The 25351-nt window shown below is 48.1% G+C and overlaps 1 protein-coding gene across 1 annotated transcript in view; it reads left to right on the top strand.

Moving 5' to 3' along the window:
• The window catches only part of LOC137661602 (serine-rich adhesin for platelets-like), a 50731-nt gene that overhangs the window by 13819 nt on the left and 11561 nt on the right, over positions 1 to 25351 (top strand). The window contains 9 exon segments of the mRNA XM_068397208.1: positions 1715 to 2204; positions 2206 to 2557; positions 7177 to 7282; positions 8480 to 8687; positions 9660 to 9805; positions 11783 to 12624; positions 21341 to 21446; positions 22646 to 22853; positions 23825 to 23970. Coding sequence (XP_068253309.1) covers positions 1715 to 2204; positions 2206 to 2557; positions 7177 to 7282; positions 8480 to 8687; positions 9660 to 9805; positions 11783 to 12624; positions 21341 to 21446; positions 22646 to 22853; positions 23825 to 23970 — 2604 coding nt within the window.

Genomic DNA, 25351 nt, shown 5'->3' on the forward strand with positions numbered 1-25351 from the left:
AATGCAGTCGGTCCCGAGAGGGACCCGCCTGTAAATAACACCCAAAAAAACCTGATCAAAACATAGATTCGTGATCCTTGAGAATGGATAAAGCACAACCGAGGCACGGTATCGACAAAGTTAACCTGTGTTTTATTAATTCCATCAAGTGTGGTAACAAGGAGGAGAGAGAGAGAGAGAAGTAAAAAGGAAGAGAGGAAAAGGAGATCAGTTGAGAGAGAAAGGATCGTCATGCCCCTGGATCCCGCGGCGTCCCCTGGGTCCTCTGTTGGTGGTCGGCAGTTGGGGGTGGGCGCGTGCGCATGGCGTAGAAATACGGCGCCTTTTACAGAGCAGCCAGGCTGGCGTGGTGTCACCAGTCACAGTTTACACCGCTCACAGGACAGGTCCGGTTCCCGCGCTGTGGCGCTGACCTGTCACCTGGCTGCTGCTGGTGCCCTGAGCAGGTCCCTGGGGTCCTAGTACCGTGCTGTCACCGGGACTCAGACGGCTCCCTCAGGAGGAGGTGGAGGGCTGCACGGCAGGAACGTCACTCACGCCTAGTCGGAGATAACGTCGTCCTTGCCCCCCAGGAGATGGTGTCTGAGGACGCAGGACAAGACCATTTCTGAGACAGTACCTAAGAAAGGAAAAGGCGGGGGGGCGAGGCGACCGCGGAGCCGATCCCTGCAGAGTCCTGGAAGTTTTTACTCATTTCTTGACCACATAAATCGTTCATTAAGAAATTTGAAATATGATCAGTCTGATTAGGTTGTTTTCAGGTATTTCAGCTTTCACAGCACGCTCAGTGAATACCTACCATGCAGGTTAGGTATGAGTATGGCTGTTTTTCTTCCCTTTTTTGAACTTTCCCAGTAGAATATTTTTAAAGGATAATTTTTTACCAGTCTCATTTAGCATTGAGACCTTGCCAGCATGTATTACCTCAGTCTCCTGTTCTGCCTCACTCAGTGAAACATGACTCCAAATGTCCTGTCTCCCCTAATGAAAGAAAAGCTCTTACACAAACCAGTGTGCCCGCTTGTGTTTTTGTCGCTAAGATATTGAATTTTTCGCAATAGCCCTTTGTATGGGTGCTGAGCAAAGAAGTGACCATGTGTATTACACAGCAACAAATGTCGTCTCTTTTACTAAAGCAGCCGGGATAGCCCGACCTCTGCACCAGCGAGGGCTGGGCCGCACGCAGGGGCCCCCTCTCCCCACTTGTTTGCAAGTCAAGGCAGCAGCCTCTGGCTCCACGCTGGGCAAAGCGAGCCATGTGCCTGCAGCCCCAAGCCATCCTTCTGTGTGAGGCCAGTGTTGGCTCTGGCTGTAGGTGATGAGCTGCTGGCAGCGTGGGGGATGCACCCAGGCAGCTGTTTCTCATTTCCTCCAGGGCGAGGCAGCAGATGAGATGTTAAGCGCTGTGCTGGTTGGACCTAACCTAGAGGTCAGCACTTGCGCCTCAAAATGTCTGGGATCGTGGCGTAGCCCACGAGGCTGCTGGCTGTGTGGCGAGGTCGGTGACTCCAGTTAGCAATCAGCTGGCGTGCCTGGGCAGCCAGCTTACATCTCTGCCAGCTCTCTCTGAGGCAGCAGCAAATGGTGCCTGGAGGAAATTGCTTCCTTCTCGGAGCATCTCTGCAGCACGGCCATCCCAATGCGGTGGAGTCTCACATTTATTCTTTAACTGACCAGTTAGCAGAAGTGTTCCAACTTCTTTATTTTGCTACAGGGAAACAGAAATAGAAGAGCTCAAAGCTCAGCTGAGACGGATGAAGGAAGACTGGATTGAAGAAGAATGTAATCGTGTGGAGGCAGAGCTGGCCTTAAAGGAAGCAAGAAGCGAAATTAAACAACTCAAGCAGGTTATTGAAACCATGAAAAACAGCTTGGCTCAGAAAGACAAAAAAACGCAGAAATACTTCGTAGACATAAACATTCAAAACAAGAAACTGGAATCTTTGCTGCAGAGCATGGAGATGGCTCAGAACAGCTCGGTGAGGGGAGAGCAGTGCCTGGAGTGCACGTATGGCTCAGAGGGGAAGCCACTGGCGGTGCATGCCCCAATGCCAGACAGCCTCATCACAGAAGACCAAGCTCTGGAGGAGATGGCAGGCAGTGGGCTGCTTCTTAATGAGGACACAGATAACAGGACTGATTCAGATGAAGAGAGTTTGACCACCACAACCTCTGAGCTGGGTGATCCAGCTCCCTCCAGCTCGGACTGTGAATAGAGAGATGCTTGAAAATGTTCTGGATGAAGAACTAACTTCTTCCCAGGAGGAGGAGGAAAGCAGCAACATGATGGTGGAACAGGCCATCCAGATTGACGTGGTGCCATCTAGCCTAGATGTGGAACAGCTCATGCAAAACATCTTCAGAGCTCAAGATGCCTCTCCTCTAAGCCCACCTTCTTCACTGAAGGAAATGAGTGAATTTTCTGTTGGGAGCTTCAGTGATTCTGACATCATGGTGGATTTAACTCCAAGTGATCCAAACTCTGCCATCCTTTTGTCTCCTATGGAGTCTCCATGCAGGAAGGTGGAGCACAGAGTTAATGAAAACTCGCCCACAGGTGCGTCACTTTTACACCCTTTCACTTGTGCAACATGAGAGATTTAGCAGTGACCTTGGTTTCTCTAGGAATAGGTATAAGCAAGAGCCTTTCTGCATACCAGTCCTGCCGTTACCATAGTAACAGCTGTACACATCAAGCGTTATCAATTCTAGAAGTGGACACTGTCTGAAAAACATGTAGTCAACTTCAGAAAGTGCAGTTACTTACTTAGAAGAAACGTAACTGAAAGGAAAAACTGGTTCTGTCCTAGTCCAGACCAGGACAGGGGGTCCCTCATTTGCAGAGCCCAGCCCCACCCCTCTCCGGATTGTTTGGGTGACAATGGCAGTTTTGGAACTGGGTCAACAGACCTAGCACAGCGAGTAGGACCTGTTGGAGCTCCTCTGTCTGCATAAATCCCTTGGCATTTGAGACCCAGAAGAGGTGAGATTTGAATCTACGCGTCACCTTAGATGGCCTTCAGGAGCTGTGGGCTGTGGATGGGGACTGGCTGTCCTTTTCTGGTACGGTGACTGGTCCCGTTGCTCACAGGAGGTGGAACAGCTTTAACCGGGGAATCTGCCATTTCCCTTCTTCTGGGGGTTACGGGAGCTGTTTGGGAGGTGAGGGAGCTGTGAATTCACGGTCTTGAGCCAAGCTGGATAGAGCAGAGGCGGCCTGTAATTTATCTGGCCTCAGTTCTGTATCTGTAATGTAGTTGTAATCGTCTCTGCCTGCACAAAGGACTCTGTCAAGAAACTACGTGAAACAAAGGAGAGAGTTTTACAAAACCGGAAAGCTTCTTTATCTGACAGGTCTCTGTCTTCTGTGCACTTAAAGAAAAACGCAAAAGCTGTTCCATCAGCTACACCTGTTTCATCTCAATATCTGGGAACATGAAAGGTGTTGCAGGATAAACGCATGCAGAAGAACAGTACAGAATTTGACAAAGCAGATAGTTTACGAGCAGCTGTTTTCCAGGTAGATCTTAAAAACAAACAAATAAAAAATGAACAAACCAACCAACCAACCAACCAAAAAATGCATATAAAGGTCCTGTTATAGGAGTCAACACCTCTTATTTTCTTGAAATGGATATTTCTGAGTATATTCCTTGCGTATGCTTACAGGTGTAACAATCCTTTTAATTCATCAAATGATGAACTAACAAGCTAGATGAGAGGGACATACCATGGTTCGTAATTTATTGTGTCAGACTATTTTGAGACACATATATACTTTTCTTTATTTCTACTTCTTCCTTAACATAAGTAAGTGTGTAGTTTAAAGTTTCTTTTCCTGATGTGTTCTATGCGGTTGGCATTCAGGAAAAGTGAAAACAAGTCTAGTATTCTCACCAGAAGGATAGTGTGTGTGGATTCTGTGTAGAATTTCATAACAATTAGTTTGTGGGTTCCAACAGATTTTTGCTAATAATTTAGCCTGGAGAAGAGAAGACTGAGAGGGGATCTTATCAAAGCTTGCAAATACCTAAGGGGCGGGTGTCAAGACGATGGAGCCAGTCTCTTCTCAGTGGTGCCCAGCGGCGGGACAAGCAGCAATGGGCACAAACTGAACCATGGGAAGTTCCATCTAAATATGAGGAAAAACATCTTTACTTGAGGGTGACAGAGCACTGGAACAGGCTGCCCAGGGAGGTTGTGGAGTCTCCTTCTCTGGAGATATTCAAAAACCTTCCTGGATGCGACTCTGTGCAACGTGCTCTAGGGGAACCTGCTTTGGCAGGGGTTGGACTAGATGATCTCCAGAGGTCCCTTCCAGCCCTAACCGTTCTGTGATTCTGTGATCTGTGTGAGAAGAACTTTCATTAACAGATGCTGTTCAGAATCACAGAATCGTATTCATTTTCATATTCATATTTTTTTTCACAAGCGCACTAAGGTCCTCCTTTGTTTTAAAGGAGATATAATAAATAAAATCAGTGAGTCTAGTGTGCGGTCTTTCTGACCAAATATCTAAGCATTTACTACAGGATAAGATAAATAGTACCTTGAACTCACTGTCTACATTAGAGACAATCCATGTTTAGTCAGATGAATCCCACCCCTGTCTCCTGTGTTCCTCAGCAGGTCTCTGCCAACTCTGCTCTTAGCCCTTATTGAAGCCAAGTACGGTGCCTGGCGTAAGGCGGGCACTGGGGCATAGAGGTCAGAGTTGAGGCAGGGATGGAAGATGGCAGTAGCTGTGATCTTCAGTCAAAAAAATCCTTTTTTGTATATTCCAGCAGGTTTTTTTTCTGTCCTCTGCTAATCCAGGGTGGAATATGAGCCAAAAAAGAGAAACCAATGCTATGCACACTGCACACTCTTAAGTATTTTTTTAAAATGTGTGTGAGGTCAAACTAGAGCATGCTTTGCAATTTGTGTATTTACTGCAGCAAATTTTCTGCTCCTTCTGGCTGTTTTCTGTGGTTTCCAGCCGGCTTCACCTCCACAGAAGGAAATACTGTGCATACGAAAGAGGACATTATGAATCTTCCCTTAGGAGATTTTTTTTTTGTGCTCTGCTTTTAAATTACAGTCTGTATTATTTATGCCAATGTTTAAAAGAGCTTTCTGATTCCCCGGTTAAAGTATTCTGAACCTACTCCAGCTACATTTTACTACGCACAACTCCCACCAACCATCAGTTTTTATTTCACGTCATTTTTCATGAAATAACACGCATCACAGCCAGAATCCTGTGTTGCTGTTACATGGTTTTCTTTTCAGTTTTCCAGCTGTACTTCTCCTGCTCATGATAAACAGTGTTGCCAGTACTCATTTTTATCTTAGCCTACACAAACTACATTCCCTTAATCTGCCTTCAGAAACAGTGCCCTGTAATCTTGTTATCATTATTGTTGACCTTTTTTGGACTTCCTCCAGGTTATTAATGCCTTTTGAATGAGAATCCTGGGATTTAAACTGTTTTCTGAGCAATGTTTACTCAAGAATTGATAGATTATTTCCTTTGCTATTTTCCTTTACATCCCCTATTTCTTTTTTGTCTGACATCTTACTGGGTTCAAAGCGGAGCTATGCAAATAGCTGATTTGGGGGTTTGCTGTCAAATCGAAATATTAAAGAAAACCTTTGTTTCAGACTGAACAAAGGCAGTATTCAATCTAAAATATTTAGAATGTTTGGGGAGATTTGTTGATGTTTTTACCCCCTTTTTAAAAGAAGAAGTAAATTTGTCAGTTGTCAAAATCAAAGCATCATTTCAAACAGGAAGTAGAAAATTCTGGTTTTCCCTTTTCTGGCCATGTTTGACTTCAAATCATAAACAGTTTCAGCGTTCTCTGAACTTTGTTTTTCGGTGACCGTATTACTACCTGAAAGTTTTTGCTTCCCTCAAGAGGGATTACTTTAACTACTTTCTGAGCAGTATTGAGTGGATATGTCTGTCTATTCCTGTCTGTTTGTATATCTGTATTTATACGTAGGCATGGAAAGCTAAGGGGATGTCTGTATTTCAGTCGTGCAAATCTCACTTATTTGATTTCACTGTGGTGAAAAGACATTGGGAAAGCTGGTGGTTACTGGGCTCAGAAGTGGAAGCTCGATCTTAAACAGCTAAGCAGGTCTTTGCAGATAGCGGTGGCATTTTGAACACTTGGGCTGTTTAAGCAGTGATATTTTACTTGCTTTTATGTAGCTGGATATCTAAACCCTGGTGAAGCTGTGTTTTAGACGCCTTCACTCTGTTTTGGTTCTCACTTGAAGTTACGATTCTGAGCTCAGGAAGAGCCTAGGAGAAAGGAGAAATGCACGTCCAGTCCCTGTTCCAATAAAGAAACCACAAGCAAACTCATAAAATAAAGCCCAGCAGCCAGAAGAGCAACTAGATGGAGGTTGCCCAACTTTGACCAAAACTTTAGATTGCAGAGCTTTGTTTTCTCAGGTCTGTTGGGTGCAAGGGGTTGGGTAGAGTCTCCCCAGAGAGGTGGGAGCTGTGGGAAACTCAGACCTGTTTGGATCTCACCCGTGTAGCACAGGGTACTGACAGGCATCCCAAATGGGGTGGATTTACAGAGGAGGTGGAGAGAAGCATGATAAGCTGAGAGGACAGCAACCCTGTCTCCTAATCCGGTTCTTACTGCCAGATGCGATGTGTATCCCAGGTGGTGTGACGGGCAGATGCTGTGCAGCCTCTGCCCAGTGCAAAACTAAATCTGGCCCTGCGAATCCCCAGTAAAGCAGACAGCAGAAGAGGGCTTTCCATGGGCCACTTTTCTGTGGACCCTGATGTATTTGATGTAGCGTGAACCACCCACCCCAGTCTTTAGACAGGAGCCGAGCACTGAGCCGTTCAGTGCTTTTAACACCGACCTGCTTCTAGCCTGCCCAGAAACAAGAGTTTCACACAGCTGAGAAGCTTTTCTTACTGAGACCGACGGGAGGCATTTCCCAAGTAGGTGGCTTCAACTCTTGTTGAAGTGCCAGTTCTGAAGAAATGTTGAAAATCTGGAACAAATCCAGCGCTTGTCCTCAGGGATGTTTGAAAATTCATGCAACTTCTAAAAATCACACAGGACAGACCAAGGAAGGATGCTTGTGCTTCATTGTGATTTTGAAAACACTCTTTGAGTTATCATTTCCACCATGTTTTCACTCTTCCCTTTTCCTTTCCAGGGAGTGAAGCCGATTTTAGCCCTTCAAGCAGCATGGGCGGTATTTCAGCGCCTGCAGTCCGTATGTCTGCTGCTGGAAGCAGCAAAATACCTTCTTTTTCTTGCAAGTAAGCAAAGCAACTTTTCCTGAGCAGTGCGAGTGTTGCTAGTGCAAAGAGGTGTCTCCTTTGCGATATGTTCTTTTTTAACTGTTTGACTTAACTCGCTATGAAACATTTCAGTGTTGACACAGACCACAGTCCTGCACTTCATTGTAAAATAATTATAAAATCTCCCAAGTCGGACAATTTCAAGAAGAGATTTTGCTTCATAATTCTGTGGTATTTAAACTTTTGTGTTCAAGCCTTCTCTTTTGCTGCCTGGATTTGCCTTTTTCCATATTTTTTGAAACCTGCCCTTTCATTACGCTTCAAAAGAACAACTTCCATGGGAGGATGAAGGTAGCAGCGTAGTAGTGCAGGAAGGCAAACCAAGTGAGCGAGCGAGTAACGCCCCTCGAGAAGCTGTCCTCAGAGCGCCCCAGCCCTTTGGCAGCTGTTGGGCAGTGCAGATACGAATTGCTTTCAAGCACACACAGTTGACAGTCAGATTATTGACTAAAGAGTGGGAAAAGAAAGGTAGATATGTATGAGGGAAACTGTAAGGAAGAAGGAAAAGGCTGTGCTTCCCTTTGTCTGTTTTAATACCGTTTCAGCCTGCCCGCGGTGGGGTTCAGACTGTATCTAAGCAAATGAATAGCTGGCAGTGACAGCTGAAGCACCCAGTATGCCAAAGGCAGAAAGAACAGTGGCTCAGGCAAAATCTGTTTTCACTGCACGCCGTGATCCCTCGGGCTGCTTGCTGAGGTGCATGAAATCAGTCTTACAGCTAACCTCCAGGGTTGGGCATCTCTCTGCAGGCCTGGCCAGGAAAAGCTGTAGTGTGGTTCTTCTGGCACTAGTCCAGATTGCGGTCCTCTCATTACTCAATGGAGGCAGAGGTCCAGGGAACGTGGATGAGCTGATGGAATCAGAGGTTCAGGGAACGTGGATGATCTGATGGAGTCACTGGGAACTGTGCTACCCACAGAGAAATGTGAAAATGGCTGAGGTTTCCCTAGATCACATAGTTCGGACTGAGAGCCCCGCAGTCAGTGAAAGAACATGCGGTGCTGATGACTTCAGGACCTTCTTTCTTCCCGGACACTCACAGTTATCTATCATCTGGTTTAGTGTTTAGACAACTTTGTGTGTGAAAAAAGACACAAAGTGGGTTGCATGATGAGGATAATCCAATATGCTTTAACCGTGTTGCTTCCCCTCCAGTCGTGGCCCTTACGGTCGGAATAATGGATGCGTATCCTACAAGTCCGGAGCCAGCCCACCTGCTGCCCGTGAAAAGGACCCTTTCTCAACACCGAGCAAAAATCAGCTGAGTCCTGCTAACGTCTGTCAGAGTTACAGGGCTTCTTCAGCCAGCAGCAGCAGCTCAGACTCATACAAGGAAAGCGACGGCAGCCCGGTGATGAGGCAAGTCTTTCTTTTGGCCTCCTGGTGTTCATCGCATGGAGTTACCTTCTCTGCGCTATAACGTGGGATCAGCTGCCCGGGCTGCCGAGCAGGTCACCTTGCTCCTCAGCATAGGTGTGACTCCTCACGTTGGTGGCTTGCCTGTCAACAGGGTGCTCCATGCCATGTAAAAGCTTTATTGTTTCAGCACTGTAAAAGTCAAGGTTACATTTAGTCAAAGGCCTTTGTAGTTGGTTTTCACTCCAAGGCAGGCTCCTTCATGTGGTTTCATGCCATCAGTTCTCATCTGGATTTACTGCTTCTTTTGTATAAGGGTCGTTTAGCATTGGAGAGGGTTGGGTGGGGTAGTATAGAGAACATTCTTATACACTCAGGTGAAAATTCACCCTGCCCAGCCTGAGGCACCTCCCTGTGCAGTTTCCTGTACAGAAAAGAAGAGATCTGCCAGAGCATGTGACACATATTGCAGAGAAGAAATTGCCGCCACGCTGCTGCTCTTTCCCTCTCTCTCTGTGTGTCAGGCAACTCAGCAGCCAAGCGTGTCAGACGCACACCTAAAGCTAGATAGGCTGAATTGAGGTTTCAGGGTTCTCAGCGTCGTAACTCGCGTGTGGAGCTGAACTCAGTCCGTACGCTACCTCACCTGGCCGTGTCTGCAGCTGGGTGCCCTCGACGGTGGCCCGGCTGCCTGCTCTTGGGCACACCACCCATTTTGGGTGAGGGGGTGGCTAAGCATTATAAAGTTAAATGTCTCTTTTGATGTAATGGCACTGAAACCAAGTACTATAGCCACAAATCGTCCTTTTCCTCAAGTACTTTGATTTGCCAGAGGGAGTCACTTGTGCGGACGCTGAGGAGCCCCAAATGAGTCAAGTGTAGACTCAGCTTTGTACCAGTCAATAGGATGTTTTTGCCAGGACTGAAGAACTGTTGGAGTGATGTCATGTGATGGTTTGTTTTTTTTCTTCTCAGGCAGTCAGGGAGATACAATTCCTGTAGTGACAATCACAGCGTTAAGCCACAAAATCCGGAGCAGTATTCGACTCCTCTGCGGCGGGAAAGAGTTAAAGTACGGCATTTGGAAACAAAGCTGAAGGAATCTGAGAGCAAACTTAAAGAAAGGTATATTTCACTTCAGCAATCACAGTTAGAAAGATTTTTTCAGGAGCATTTAGGGGTGGGAGTCTGTCAGGTTCCGGATTTAAGTCTGTCGGCGATTGCCCGGCCCATGGCCATTAACAGCAACCCCGAACTAAATCAAATGCAGTCGGTCCAAGTGGGACCCGCCTGATCAATGCAGTCGGCCCCACGTGGGATCCGCCTTATTAGTAAATCTAAATCTTAAATGCAGTCGGTCCCTGCCAGGACCCACTTGTAAATAGCTTCAATGCACTTGGTCCCGAGAGGGACCCGCCTGTAAATAACGCCCAAAAAACCTGATCAAAACATAGATTCGTGATCCTTGAGTACGGATAAAGCACAACCGAGGCACGGTATCGACAAAGTTAACCTGTGTTTTATTAATTCCATCAAGTGTGGTAACAAGGAGGAGAGAGAGAGAGAGAAGTAAAAAGGAAGAGAGGAAAAGGAGATCAGTTGAGAGAGAAAGGATCGTCATGCCCCTGGATCCCGCGGCGTCCCCTGGGTCCTCTGTTGGTGGTCGGCAGTTGGGGGTGGGCGCGTGCGCATGGCGTAGAAATACGGCGCCTTTTACAGAGCAGCCAGGCTGGCGTGGTGTCACCAGTCACAGTTTACACCGCTCACAGGACAGGTCCGGTTCCCACGCTGTGGCGCTGACCTGTCACCTGGCTGCTGCTGGTGCCCTGAGCAGGTCCTTGGGGTCCTAGTACCGTGCTGTCACCGGGATTCAGACGGCTACCTCAGGAGGGGGTGGAGGGCTGCAGGGCGGGAACGTCACTCACGCCTAGTCGGAGATAACGTCGTCCTTGCCCCCCAGGAGATGGTGTCTGAGGACGCAGGACAAGACCATTTCTGAGACAGTACCTAAGAAAGGAAAAGGCAGGGGGGCGAGGCGACCGCGGAGCCGATCTCTGCAGAGTCCTGAACGTTTTTACTCATTTCTTGACCACATAAATCGTTCATTAAGAAATTTGAAATATGATCAGTCTGATTAGGTTGTTTTCAGGTATTTCAGCTTTCACAGCACGCTCAGTGAATACCTACCATGCAGGTTAGGTATGAGTATGGCTGTCTTTCTTCCCTTTTTTGAACTTTCCCAGTAGAATATTTTTAAAGGATAATTTTTTACCAGTCCCATTTAGCATTGAGACCTTGCCAGCATGGATTACCTCAGTCTCCTGTTCTGCCTCACTCAGTGAAACATGACTCCAAATGTCCTGTCTCCCCTAATGAAAGAAAAGCTCTTACACAAACCAGTGTGCCCGCTTGTGTTTTTGTCGCTAAGATATTGAATTTTTCGCAATAGCCCTTTGTATGGGTGCTGAGCAAAGAAGTGACCATGTGTATTACACAGCAACAGATGTCGTCTCTTTTACTAAAGCAGCCGGGATAGCCCGACCTCTGCACCAGTGAGGGCTGGACCGCACGTAGGGGCCCCCTCTCCCCACTTGTTTGCAAGTCAAGGCAGCAGCCTCTGGCTCCACGCTGGGCAAAGCGAGCCATGTGCCTGCAGCCCCAAGCCATCCTGCTGTGTGAGGCCAGTGTTGGCTCTGGCTGTAGGTGACGAGCTGCTGGCAGCGTGGGGGATGCACCCAGGCAGCTGTTTCTCATTTCCTCCAGGGCGAGGCAGCAGATGAGATGTTAAGCGCTGTGCTGGTTGGACCTAACCTAGAGGTCAGCACTTGCACCTCAAAATGTCTGGGATCGTGGCGTAGCCCACGAGGCTGCTGGCTGTGTGGCGAGGTCGGTGACTCCAGTTAGCAATCAGCTGGCGTGCCTGGGCAGCCAGCTTACATCTCTGCCAGCTCTCTCTGAGGCAGCAGCAAATGGTGCCTGGAGGAAATTGCTTCCTTCTCAGAGCATCTCTGCAGCACAGCCATCCCAATGCGGTGGAGTCTCACATTTATTCTTTAACTGACCAGTTAGCAGAAGTGTTACAACTTCTTTATTTTGCTACAGGGAAACAGAAATAGAAGAGCTCAAAGCTCAGCTGAGACGGATGAAGGAAGACTGGATTGAAGAAGAATGTAATCGTGTGGAGGCAGAGCTGGCCTTAAAGGAAGCAAGAAGCGAAATTAAACAACTCAAGCAGGTTATTGAAACCATGAAAAACAGCTTGGCTCAGAAAGACAAAAAAATGCAGAAATACTTCGTAGACATAAACATTCAAAACAAGAAACTGGAATCTTTGCTGCAGAGCATGGAGATGGCTCAGAACAGCTCGGTGAGGGGTGAGCAGTGCCTGGAGTGCACGTATGGCTCAGAGGGGAAGCCACTGGCGGTGCATGCCCCAATGCCAGACAGCCTCATCACAGAAGACCAAGCTCTGGAGGAGATGGCAGGCAGTGGGCTGCTTCTTAATGAGGACACAGATAACAGGACTGATTCAGATGAAGAGAGTTTGACCACCACAACCTCTGAGCTGGGTGATCCAGCTCCCTCCAGCTCGACTGTGAATAGAGAGATGCTTGAAAATGTTCTGGATGAAGAACTAACTTCTTCCCAGGAGGAGGAGGAAAGCAGCAACATGATGGTGGAACAGGCCATCCAGATTGACGTGGTGCCATCTAGCCTAGATGTGGAACAGCTCATGCAAAACATCTTCAGAGCTCAAGATGCCTCTCCTCTAAGCCCACCTTCTTCACTGAAGGAAATGAATGAGTTTTCTGTTGGGAGCTTCAGTGATTCTGACATCATGGTGGATTTAACTCCAAGTGATCCAAACTCTGCCATCCTTTTGTCTCCTATGGAGTCTCCATGCAGGAAGGTGGAGCACAGAGTTAATGAAAACTCGCCCACAGGTGCGTCACTTTTACACCCTTTCACTTGTGCAACATGAGAGATTTAGCAGTGACCTTGGTTTCTCTAGGAATAGGTATAAGCAAGAGCCTTTCTGCATACCAGTCCTGCCGTTACCATAGTAACAGCTGTACACATCAAGCGTTATCAATTCTAGAAGTGGACACTGTCTGAAAAACATGTAGTCAACTTCAGAAAGTGCAGTTACTTACTTAGAAGAAACGTAACTGAAAGGAAAAACTGGTTCTGTCCTAGTCCAGACCAGGACAGGGGGTCCCTCATTTGCAGAGCCCAGCCCCGCCCCTCTCCGGATTGTTTGGGTGACAATGGCAGTTTTGGAACGGTCCCTCTCAGTTGGGTCAACGGACTTGGCACAGCCAGTAGGACCTGTTGGAGCTCCTCTGTCTGCATAAATCCCTTGGCATTTGAGACCCGGAAGAGGTGAGATTTGAATCTACGTGTCACCTTAGATGGCCTTCAGGAGCTGTGGGCTGTGGATGGGGACTGGCTGTCCTTTTCTGGTACGGTGACTGGTCCCGTTGCTCACAGGAGGTGGAACAGCTTTAACTGGGGAATCTGCCATTTCCCTTCTTCTGGGGGTTACGGGAGCTGTTTGGGAGGTGAGGGAGCTGTGAATTCACGGTCTTGAGCCAAGCTGGATAGAGCAGAGGCAGCCTGTAATTTATCTGGCCTCAGTTCTGTATCTGTAATGTAGCTGTAATCGTCTCTGCCTGCACAAAAGACTCTGTCAAGAAACTACGTGAAACAAAGGAGAGAGTTTTACAAAACCGGAAAGCTTCTTTATCTGACAGGTCTCTGTCTTCTGTGCACTTAAAGAAAAACGCAAAAGCTGTTCCATCAGCTACACCTGTTTCATCTCAATATCTGGGAACATGAAAGGTGTTGCAGGATCAACAGAATCACAGAATCAATCACAGAATCACAGAATCAATCAGGTTGGAAGAGACCTCTGGGATCATCGAGTCCAACCATTGCCCCTACAACACCCTGTCAACTAGACCATGGCACTAAGTGCCATGGCCAGTCTTTCTTAAACACATCCAGAGATGGTGACTCCACCACCTCCCTGGGCAGCCCATTCCAATGTCTAATAACCCTTTCTGTAAAGAAATTCTTCCTAATGTCCAACGTGAACCTGCCCTGGCAAAGCGTGAGGCTGTGTCCTCTTGTCCTATTGCTAGTTGCCCGGGAGAAGAGGCCAACTCCCACTTCACTACAATCTCCCTTCAGGTAGTTGTAGACTGCAATAAGGTCACCTCGGAGCCTTCTCTTCTCCAGGCTAAACAGCCCCAGCTCCCTCAGCCGTTCCTCGTAGGTCAGACCCTCCAGACCCTTCACCAGCTTGGTCGCTCTCCTCTGGACTCGCTCCAACACCTCAACATCTTTCTTGAAGTGCGGGGCCCAGAACTGAACACAGTACTCAAGATGCGGCCTCACCAGTGCCGAGTACAGAGGGACGATCACTTCCCTAGACCGGCTGGCTACACTATTCCTAATAGAGGCCAGGATGCCATTGGCCTTCTTGGCCACCTGGGCACACTGCTGGCTCATGTTTAGCCGGCTGTCGATCAGCACCCCCAGGTCTCTTTCCACCGGGCCGCTTTCTAACCACTCTTCCCCCAGCCTGTAGCGCTGCATGGGGTTGTTGTGGCCCAAGTGTAAGACCCGGCACTTGTCCTTGTTGAACCTCATGCCGTTGGTCTCGGCCCATCTATCTAACCTGTCCAGATCCCTCTGAAGGGCCTTCCTACCCTCCAGCAGATCGACACTCCCACACAGCTTGGTGTCATCTGCAAATTTTCTGAGGGTAAACTCAATCCGTACGTCTAGATCATCTATAAAGATATTGAACAGCACCGGCCCCAGAACTGAGCCCTGGGGAACACCGCTAGTGACCAGCCGCCAGCTGGACTTTGCCCCATTCACCACCACTCTCTGGGCTCAGCCATCCAGCCACTTTTTAACCCATTGAAGAGTCCACCCATCCAAGCCCCGGGCAGACAGTTTGTCCAGGAGGATGCTGTGGGAGACAGTATCGAATGCCTTACTGAAGTCTAGACAGACTACATCCACAGCCCTGCCCTCATCTACTAAGCGGGTCACTTGGTCATAGAAGGAGACCAGGTTGGTCGAGCAGGACCTGCCTTTCATGAATCCATGTTGGCTGGCCCCGATGCCCCGATTGTCCTGCATGTGCCGTGTAATGGCACTCAGGATGATCTGTTTCATCACCTTTCCTGGCACCGAGGTCAGGCTGACAGGCCTATAGTTTCCTGGATCGTACTTCCGACCCTTCTTGTAGATGGGCGTTACGTTTGCTAATTTCCAGTCAGCTGGAACTTCTCCAGTTAACCAGGGCTGCCGGTAGATAATCGAGAGTGGTTTGGCAAGTTCGTTTGCCAGTTCCTTCATTACTCTGGCGTGAATCCCATCCGGGCCCATAGCCTTGTGGGTGTCCAACTGGCACAGCAGGTCACTAACCGTCTCCTCCTGGATTACGGGAGGTTCACACAGCCCCCCGTCCCTACCTTCAGGCTCTGGGGGCCGAGTCTCCTGAGGACAACCGGTCTTGACATTAAAGACCGAGGCAAAGAAGGCATTGAGCACCTCTGCCTTTTCCTCATCCCCTGACACTACACTACCCTCCTCATTCAGCAAGTGGTGGAGGCTCTCCTTGACCCTCCTTTTGCTGTTGATGTATTTGTAAAAGCTTTTTTTGTTATCTTTGACTGTAGCAGCCAAATCAAGCTCTAATTGAGCTTTGGCCCTTCTAATCTTCTCCCTACACGACCTGGCCACGTCCCTATAGACCTCCCAAGTTACCCGACCCTTCTTCCAGAGCAAGTAGGTTCTCTTTTTTTCCTTAAGTCCTAGCCTAAGTTCTCTGTTTAACCAGGCCGGTCTTTTTCCCAATGGCTTGTCTTCCTACAGGCTGGGACAGCCTGCTCCTGAATATTTAGCAATTCCCTTTTGAAGCATATCCAGCCTTCCTGGACTCCTTTGCCCTTCAGGACTGACTCCCAAGTGACTCGGTCCACCAGCCTCTTAAACAGGCTAAAGTCAGCCCGCCGGAAATCTAAGGCAGAAGTTCTACTCTTGCCACTCTTTACTTCCCCCACTATTGAAAACTCTAACATTTCGTGGTCGCTACTCCCGAGGCAGCCACCGACCCTCACATCTCCCACTAGTCCTTCTCTGTTCACAAACAACAGGTCAAGCAGGGCCCCTCCTCTAGTGGGCTCATTTACCACTTGCATGAGGAAGTTGTCCTCCACACATTCGAGGAATCTCCTAGATTGCTTCCTCTCTGCCATGTTGTATTTCCAGCAGACATCCGGCAAGTTGAAGTCACCCATGAGTACAAGGGCCAGCGACCGGGTGGCTTCTGACAGCCGCTTGTAAAACGCCTCGTCCGCCTGCTCATCCTGGTTGGGTGGTCTATAACAGACTCCCACCGTAATGTCCGCCCTGCCGACCTTCCCCCTGATCTTCACCCATAAACATTCAACCTTGTCATCCTCACCATCTTCCTCAATTTCAACACAGCCCAAGCACTCCCTAACATACAGCGCTACCCCACCGCCTCTCCTGCTTCACCTGTCCCTCTTAAAGAGCCTATAGCCATCCATAGCTGCACTCCAGTCATGAGAGTCATCCCACCACGTTTCTGTGATGGCAACCACATCATAACCTTCCTGCTGTACAGTAGCTTCTAGCTCTTCCTGTTTGTTGCCCATACTGCGTGCATTGGTGTAAACACACTTCAGCTGGGCTAGCGGTCTTGCCCCTGATGCAGGCCTGTCACCCCTAGGTTCATTTGTGGCTGCCCTGGTCTTATCCCCCTCCCCCATCGAACCTAGTTTAAAGACCTCTTGATCAGCCCTGCCAACTTCTGGGCCATAACCCTTTTCCCCTTCTGATTCAGCTGTTCCCCATCAGGCATAAGCAGGCCCGGTGCCATGAAAGCCGCCCCGTGGTCAACAAACCCAAAAACCCACCTACAGCACCAGTCTCTTAGCCTCATATTAATCTGTTGTACTTTCATAGTCTTTTCCCTATTTTCACCAAACACCGAAGGAATTGAAGAGAATATCACCTGCGCACCTACCCTCTTTACCAAACGCCCCAGGGCCCTGAAGTCCCTTTTGATTGCCCTGGGACTTCTCTCTTCAATCTCATCCCTACCCACCTGGAATACTAATAGTGGGTAGTAGTCAGAGGGCCTCACCAGTTGAGGAATCTTCCTGGCAACATCCCTTACCCGAGCCCCAGGGAGGCAGCAGACTTCCCTGTGAGTCGGGTCTGGCCTGCATATGGGGCCCTCCGTTCCCCTTAGCAGGGAGTCACCTATAACAATTACTTTTCTTTTCTCCTTTTTGGAGCTGGTTGCAACCCTCTTACTCGGTTGCTTCTGTTTACGTAGCCCCGTACAGGGTCTTTCACCTAGATTTGTGTCTTCCTGACACTCAGGAAGATGCTCAGGCTCCAGCACCTCATACCTATTCTGCAGGGGGACGTGGGGAGGGAAGGAAGGTCGGGATGGGATTCGCCTGCCACCCTGAGCAGGGACCTGCCTCCATTCTCCCCCATCCCCTAGGTCTTCTCCTGCTCCTTGTGGAGGAGGAAGAGGATCCTCCACTACCTGGGGAGCATTAGGCCCATCCGTTTTCCCCAGGACAGGCAGGGAACAGCACTGCCCGCCATCCTCTTCCTGGGATGCTCTTGTACTCCTTAACCTTTCCACCTCCTCCTTGAGTTGGGCCACTAAGGAGATCAGGTCGTCGACCTGTTCGCACCTCACACAGGTGAGGTCTCCGTTACCCTCGAGTGCCAGGGCCAGGCTCTGGCACTCCCTGCAGCCTGGCACCTGCACCTCCGCATGCTTCCGCGGCAGGTCCGTTTGGGTTGCCATGTCTTTTCTGGCACCCGCAAGGGACTTAGGGCCCCTCCGAGTGGAAACCATACCTTCCTGCCCGCCTACCCTGCTCGCCCTGCCTGCGCGAACTGCTACTCAGACTGCCACGCCCCTGTCTGAGAGCTCTGGGTCGCTCGCGCTCCCCAGGGGCTCTTCAAATCTCCCACGGTGCCTCCGGCTACGCCCCCTCCTCTCCTGGGACGGGACTCAGGGGCTGCTGCTTGGGTGGCCCTGAGTATGGAACCCGCCTGGTACAGCCCGGTCTCACCCTCGCCCACACTCACCTCAGTCGCTATCGCTGCCACCGCTGCTACCGACTGACAGCAGAAGATTCACAGCTCCTTGGCGCCTTCCTCTCCTTGTGCACTGGGAGAGAGTCAGCGCTCTCCCCAACGAGCTGCCAACGGCTGTGGCCTCCCCCGCCCTGGGACACACACAGTCACTGCTGACTCCCCCTCTCTCCTCTGGGCAGGGACCGGTCCCTGTCCTCCAGGAGGCTCTTTATCACCTGATCACGGGGGGTGGTGCTACGCCCCCTCCTCTCCTGATTCGTTGCCGGGAACTTCCAGGTCTTGGGGCTTAGTAGAGAACAGTACAGAATTTGACAAAGCAGATAGTTTACGAGCAGCTGTTTTCCAGGTAGATCTTAAAAACAAACAAATAAAAAATGAACAAACCAATCAACCAAAAAATGCATATAAAGGTCCTGTTATAGGAGTCAACACCTCTTATTTTCTTGAAATGGATATTTCTGAGTATATTCCTTGCGTATGCTTACAGGTGTAATAATCCTTTTAATTCATCAAATGACGAACTAACAAGCTAGATGAGAGGGACATACCATGGTTCGTAATTTATTGTGTCAGACTATTTTCAGACACATATAATATTTTCATTTTTTTCGACTTCTTCCTTAACATAAGTAAGTGTGTAGTTTAAAGTTTCTTTTCCTGATGTGTTCTATGCGGTTGGCATTCAGGAAAAGTGAAAACAAGTCTAGTATTCTCACCAGAAGGATAGTGTGTGTGGATTCTGTGTAGAATTTCATAACAATTAGTTTGTGGGTTCCAACAGATTTTTGCTAATAATTTAGCCTGGAGAAGAGAAGACTGAGAGGGGATCTTATCAAAGCTTGCAAATACCTAAGGGGCGGGTGTCAAGACGATGGAGCCAGTCTCTTCTCAGTGGTGCCCAGCGGCGGGACAAGCGGCAATAGGCACAAACTGAACCGTGGGAAGTTCCATCTAAATATGAGGAAAAACATCTTTACTTGAGGGTGTCAGAGCACTGGAACAGGCTGCCCAGGGAGGTTGTGGAGTCTCCTTCTCTGGAGATATTCAAAACCTTCCTGGATGCGACTCTGTGCAACGTGCTCTAGGGGAACCTGCTTTGGCAGGGGGTTGGACTAGATGATCTCCAGAGGTCCCTTCCAGCCCTAACCGTTCTGTGATTCTGTGATCTGTGTGAGAAGAACTTTCATTAACAGATGCTGTTCAGAATCACAGAATCGTATTCATTTTCATATTCATATTTTTTTCACAAGCGCACTAAGGTCCTCCTTTGTTTTAAAGGAGATATAATAAATAAAATCAGTGAGTCTAGTGTGCGGTCTTTCTGACCAAATATCTAAGCATTTACTACAGGATAAGATAAATCTTTTGAATTACAGTCTGCTTTTAAATTACAGTCTGTATTATTTATGCCAATGTTTAAAAGAGCTTTCTGATTCCCCGGTTAAAGTATTCTGAACCTACTCCAGCTACATTTTACTACGCACAACTCCCACCAACCATCAGTTTTTATTTCACGTCATTTTTCATGAAATAACACGCATCACAGCCAGAATCCTGTGTTGCTGTTACATGGTTTTCTTTTCAGTTTTCCAGCTGTACTCCTCCTGCTCATGATAAACAGTGTTGCCAGTACTCATTTTTATCTTAGCCTACACAAACTGCATTCCCTTAATCTGCCTTCAGAAACAGTGCCCTGTAATCTTGTTATCATTATTGTTGACCTTTTTTGGACTTCCTCCAGGTTATTAATGCCTTTTGAATGAGAATCCTGGGATTTAAACTGTTTTCTGAGCAATGTTTACTCAAGAATTGATAGATTATTTCCTTTGCTATTTTCCTTTACATCCCTTATTTCTTTTTTGTCTGACATCTTACTGGGTTCAAAGCGGAGCTATGCAAATAGCTGATTTGGGGGTTTGCTGTCAAATCGAAATATTAAAGAAAACCTTTGTTTCAGACTGAACAAAGGCAGTATTCAATCTAAAATATTTAGAATGTTTGGGGAGATTTGTTGATGTTTTTACCCCTTTTTAAAAGAAGAAGTAAATTTGTCAGTTGTCAAAATCAAAGCATCATTTCAAACAGAAAGTAGAAAATTCTGGTTTTCCCTTTTCTGGCCATGTTTGACTTCAAATCATAAACAGTTTCAGCGTTCTCTGAACTTTGTTTTTCGGTGACCATATTACTACTTGAAAGTTTTTGTTTCCCTCAAGAGGGATTACTTTAACTACTTTCTGAGCAGTATTGAGTGGATATGTCTGTCTATTCCTGTCTGTTTGTATATCTGTATTTATACGTAGGCATGGAAAGCTAAGGGGATGTCTGTATTTCAGTCGTGCAAATCTCACTTATTTGATTTCACTGTGGTGAAAATACGTTGGGAAAGCTGGTGGTTACTGGGCTCAGAAGTGGAAGCTCGATCTTAAACAGCTAAGCAGGTCTTTGCAGATAGCAGTGGCATTTTGAACACTTGGGCTGTTTAAGCAGTGATATTTTACTTGCTTTTATGTAGCTGGATATCTAAACCCTGGTGAAGCTGTGTTTTAGACGCCTTCACTCTGTTTTGGTTCTCACTTGAAGTTACGATTCTGAGCTCAGGAAGAGCCTAGGAGAAAGGAGAAATGCACGTCCAGTCCCTGTTCCAATAAAGAAACCACAAGCAAACTCATAAAATAAAACCCAGCAGCCAGAAGAGCAACTAGATGGAGGTTGCCCAACTTTGACCAACACTTTAGATTGCAGAGCTTTGTTTTCTCAGGTCTGTTGGGTGCAAGGGGTTGGGTAGAGTCTCCCCAGAGAGGTGGGAGCTGTGGGAAATTCAGACCTGTTTGGATCTCACCCGTGTAGCACAGGGTACTGACAGGCATCCCAAATGGGGTGGATTTACGGAGGAGGTGGAGAGAAGCATGATAAGCTGAGAGGACAGCAACCCTGTCTCCTAATCCGGTTCTTACTGCCGGATGCGATGTGTATCCCAGGTGGTGTGACGGGCAGATGCTGTGCAGCCTCTGCCCAGTGCAAAACTAAATCTGGCCCTGCGAATCCCCAGTGAAGCAGACAGCAGAAGAGGGCTTTCCATGGGCCACTTTTCTGTGGACCCTGATGTATTTGATGTAGCGTGAACCACCCACCCCAGTCTTTAGACAGGAGCCGAGCACTGAGCCGTTCAGTGCTTTTAACACCGACCTGCTTCTAGCCTGCCCAGAAACAAGAGTTTCACACAGCTGAGCAGCTTTTCTTACTGAGACCGACGGGAGGCATTTCCCAAGTAGGTGGCTTCAACTCTTGTTGAAGTGCCAGTTCTGAAGAAATGTTGAAAATCTGGAACAAATCCAGCGCTTGTCCTCAGGGATGTTTGAAAATTCATGCAACTTCTAAAAATCACACAGGACAGACCAAGGAAGGATGCTTGTGCTTCATTGTGATTTTGAAAACACTCTTTGAGTTATCATTTCCACCATGTTTTCACTCTTCCCTTTTCCTTTCCAGGGAGTGAAGCCGATTTTAGCCCTTCAAGCAGCATGGGCGGTATTTCAGCGCCTGCAGTCCGTATGTCTGCTGCTGGAAGCAGCAAAATACCTTCTTTTTCTTGCAAGTAAGCAAAGCAACATTTCCTGAGCAGTGCGAGTGTTGCTAGTGCAAAGAGGTGTCTCCTTTGCGATATGTTCTTTTTTAACTGTTTGACTTAACTCGCTATGAAACATTTCAGTGTTGACACAGACGACAGTCCTGCACTTCATTGTAAAATAATTATAAAATCTCCCAAGTCGGACAATTTCAAGAAGAGATTTTGCTTCATAATTCTGTGGTATTTAAACTTTTGTGTTCAAGCCTTCTCTTTTGCTGCCTGGATTTGCCTTTTTCCATATTTTTTGAAACCTGCCCTTTCATTACACTTCAAAAGAACAACTTCCATGGGAGGATGAAGGTAGCAGCGTAGTAGTGCAGGAAGGCAAACCAAGTGAGCGAGCGAGTAACGCCCCTCGAGAAGCTGTCCTCAGAGCGCCCCAGCCCTTTGGCAGCTGTTGGGCAGTGCAGATACGAATTGCTTTCAAGCACACACAGTTGACAGTCAGATTATTGACTAAAGAGTGGGAAAAGAAAGGTAGATATGTATGAGGGAAACTGTAAGGAAGAAGGAAAAGGCTGTGCTTCCCTTTGTCTGTTTTAATACCGTTTCAGCCTGCCCGCGGTGGGGTTCAGACTGTATCTAAGCAAATGAATAGCTGGCAGTGACAGCTGAAGCACCCAGTATGCCAAAGGCAGAAAAGAACAGTGGCTCAGGCAAAATCTGTTTTCACTGCACGCCGTGATCCCTCGGGCTGCTTGCTGAGGTGCATGAAATCAGTCTTACAGCTAACCTCCAGGGTTGGGCATCTCTCTGCAGGCCTGGCCAGGAAAAGCTGTAGTGTGGTTCTTCTGGCACTAGTCCAGATTGCGGTCCTCTCATTACTCAATGGAGGCAGAGGTCCAGGGAACGTGGATGAGCTGATGGAATCAGAGGTTCAGGGAACGTGGATGATCTGATGGAGTCACTGGGAACTGTGCTACCCACAGAGAAATGTGAAAATGGCTGAGGTTTCCCTAGATCACATAGTTCGGACTGAGAGCCCCGCAGTCAGTGAAAGAACATGCGGTGCCTGATGACTTCAGGACCTTCTTTCTTCCCGGACACTCACAGTTATCTATCATCTGGTTTAGTGTTTAGACAACTTTGTGTGTGAAAAAAGACACAAAGTGGGTTGCATGATGAGGATAATCCAATATGCTTTAACCGTGTTGCTTCCCCTCCAGTCGTGGCCCTTACGGTCGGAATAATGGATGCATATCCTACAAGTCCGGAGCCAGCCCACCTGCTGCCCGTGAAAAGGACCCTTTCTCAACACCGAGCAAAAATCAGCTGAGTCCTGCTAACGTCCGTCAGAGTTACAGGGCTTCTTCAGCCAGCAGCAGCAGCTCAGACTCATACAAGGAAAGCGACGGCAGCCCGGTGATGAGGCAAGTCTTTCTTTTGGCCTCCTGGTGTTCATCGCATGGAGTTACCTTCTCTGCGCTATAACGTGGGATCAGCTGTCTGGGCTGCCGAGCAGGTCACCTTGCTCCTCAGCACAGGTGTGACTCCTCATGTTGGTGGCTTGCCTGTCAACAGGGTGCTCCATGCCATGTAAAAGCTTTATTGTTTCGGCACTGTAAAAGTCAAGGTTACATTTAGTCAAAGGCCTTTGTAGTTGGTTTTCACTCCAAGGCAGGCTCCTTCATGTGGTTTCATGCCATCAGTTCTCATCTGGATTTACTGCTTCTTTTGTATAAGGGTCGTTTAGCATTGGAGAGGGTTGGGTGGGGTAGTATAGAGAACATTCTTATACACTCAGGTGAAAATTCACCCTGCCCAGCCTGAGGCACCTCCCTGTGCAGTTTCCTGTACAGAAAAGAAGAGATCTGCCAGAGCATGTGACACATATTGCAGAGAAGAAATTGCCGCCACGCTGCTGCTCTTTCCCTCTCTCTCTGTGTGTCAGGCAACTCAGCAGCCAAGCGTGTCAGACGCACACCTAAAGCTAGATAGGCTGAATTGAGGTTTCAGGTGCTCAGCGTCGTAACTCGTGTGTGGAGCTGAACTCAGTCCGTACGCTACCTCACCTGGCCGTGTCTGCAGCTGGGTGCCCTCGACGGTGGCCCGGCTGCCTGCTCTTGGGCACACCACCCATTTTGGGTGAGGGGGTGGCTAGGCATTATAAAGTTAAATGTCTCTTTTGATGTAATGGCACTGAAACCAAGTACTATAGCCACAAATCGTCCTTTTCCTCAAGTACTTTGATTTGCCAGAGGGAGTCACTTGTGCGGACGCTGAGGAGCCCCAAATGAGTCAAGTGTAGACTCAGCTTTGTACCAGTCAATAGGATGTTTTTGCCAGGACTGAAGAACTGTTGGAGTGATGTCATGTGATGGTTTGTTTTTTTTCTTCTCAGGCAGTCAGGGAGATACAATTCCTGTAGTGACAATCACAGCGTTAAGCCACAAAATCCGGAGCAGTATTCGACTCCTCTGCGGCGGGAAAGAGTTAAAGTACGGCATTTGGAAACAAAGCTGAAGGAATCTGAGAGCAAACTTAAAGAAAGGTATATTTCACTTCAGCAATCACAGTTAGAAAGATTTTTTCAGGAGCATTTAGGGGTGGGAGTCTGTCAGGTTCCGGATTTAAGTCTGTCGGCGATTGCCCGGCCCATGGCCATTAACAGCAACCCCGAACTAAATCAAATGCAGTCGGTCCAAGTGGGACCCGCCTGATCAATGCAGTATGCCCCACGTGGGATCCGCCTTATTAGTAAATCTAAATCTTAAATGCAGTCGGTCCCTGCCAGGACCCACTTGTAAATAGCTTCAATGCACTTGGTCCCGAGAGGGACCCGCCTGTAAATAACGCCCGAAAAACCTGATCAAAACATAGATTCGTGATCCTTGAGTACGGATAAAGCACAACCGAGGCACGGTATCGACAAAGTTAACCTGTGTTTTATTAATTCCATCAAGTGTGGTAACAAGGAGGAGAGAGAGAGAGAGAAGTAAAAAGGAAGAGAGGAAAAGGAGATCAGTTGAGAGAGAAAGGATCGTCATGCCCCTGGATCCCGCGGCGTCCCCTGGGTCCTCTGTTGGTGGTCGGCAGTTGGGGGTGGGCGCGTGCGCATGGTGTAGCAAGACGGCGCCTTTTACAGAGCAGCCAGGCTGGCGTGGTGTCACCAGTCACAGTTTACACCGCTCACAGGACAGGTCCGGTTCCCACGCTGTGGCACTGACCTGTCACCTGGCTGCTGCTGGTGCCCTGAGCAGGTCCTTGGGGTCCTAGTACCGTGCTGTCACCGGGATTCAGACGGCTACCTCAGGAGGGGGTGGAGGGCTGCAGGGCGGGAACGTCACTCACGCCTAGTCGGAGATAACGTCGTCCTTGCCCCCCAGGAGATGGTGTCTGAGGACGTGGGACAAGACCATTTCTGAGACAGTACCTAAGAAAGGAAAAGGCGGGGGGGCGAGGCGACTGCGGAGCCGATCTCTGCAGAGTCCTGAACGTTTTTACTCATTTCTTGACCACATAAATCGTTCATTAAGAAATTTGAAATATGATCAGTCTGATTAGGTTGTTTTCAGGTATTTCAGCTTTCACAGCACGCTCAGTGAATACCTACCATGCAGGTTAGGTATGAGTATGGCTGTCTTTCTTCCCTTTTTTGAACTTTCCCAGTAGAATATTTTTAAAGGATAGTTTTTTACCAGTCCCATTTAGCATTGAGACCTTGCCAGCATGGATTACCTCAGTCTCCTGTTCTGCCTCACTCAGTGAAACATGACTCCAAATGTCCTGTCTCCCCTAATGAAAGAAAAGCTCTTACACAAACCAGTGTGCCCGCTTGTGTTTTTGTCGCTAAGATATTGAATTTTTCGCAATAGCCCTTTGTATGGGTGCTGAGCAAAGAAGTGACCATGTGTATTACACAGCAACAAATG

Source organism: Nyctibius grandis, chromosome 3 (assembly GCF_013368605.1).
Source record: "Nyctibius grandis isolate bNycGra1 chromosome 3, bNycGra1.pri, whole genome shotgun sequence".
Classification (NCBI taxonomy): domain Eukaryota; kingdom Metazoa; phylum Chordata; class Aves; order Nyctibiiformes; family Nyctibiidae; genus Nyctibius; species Nyctibius grandis.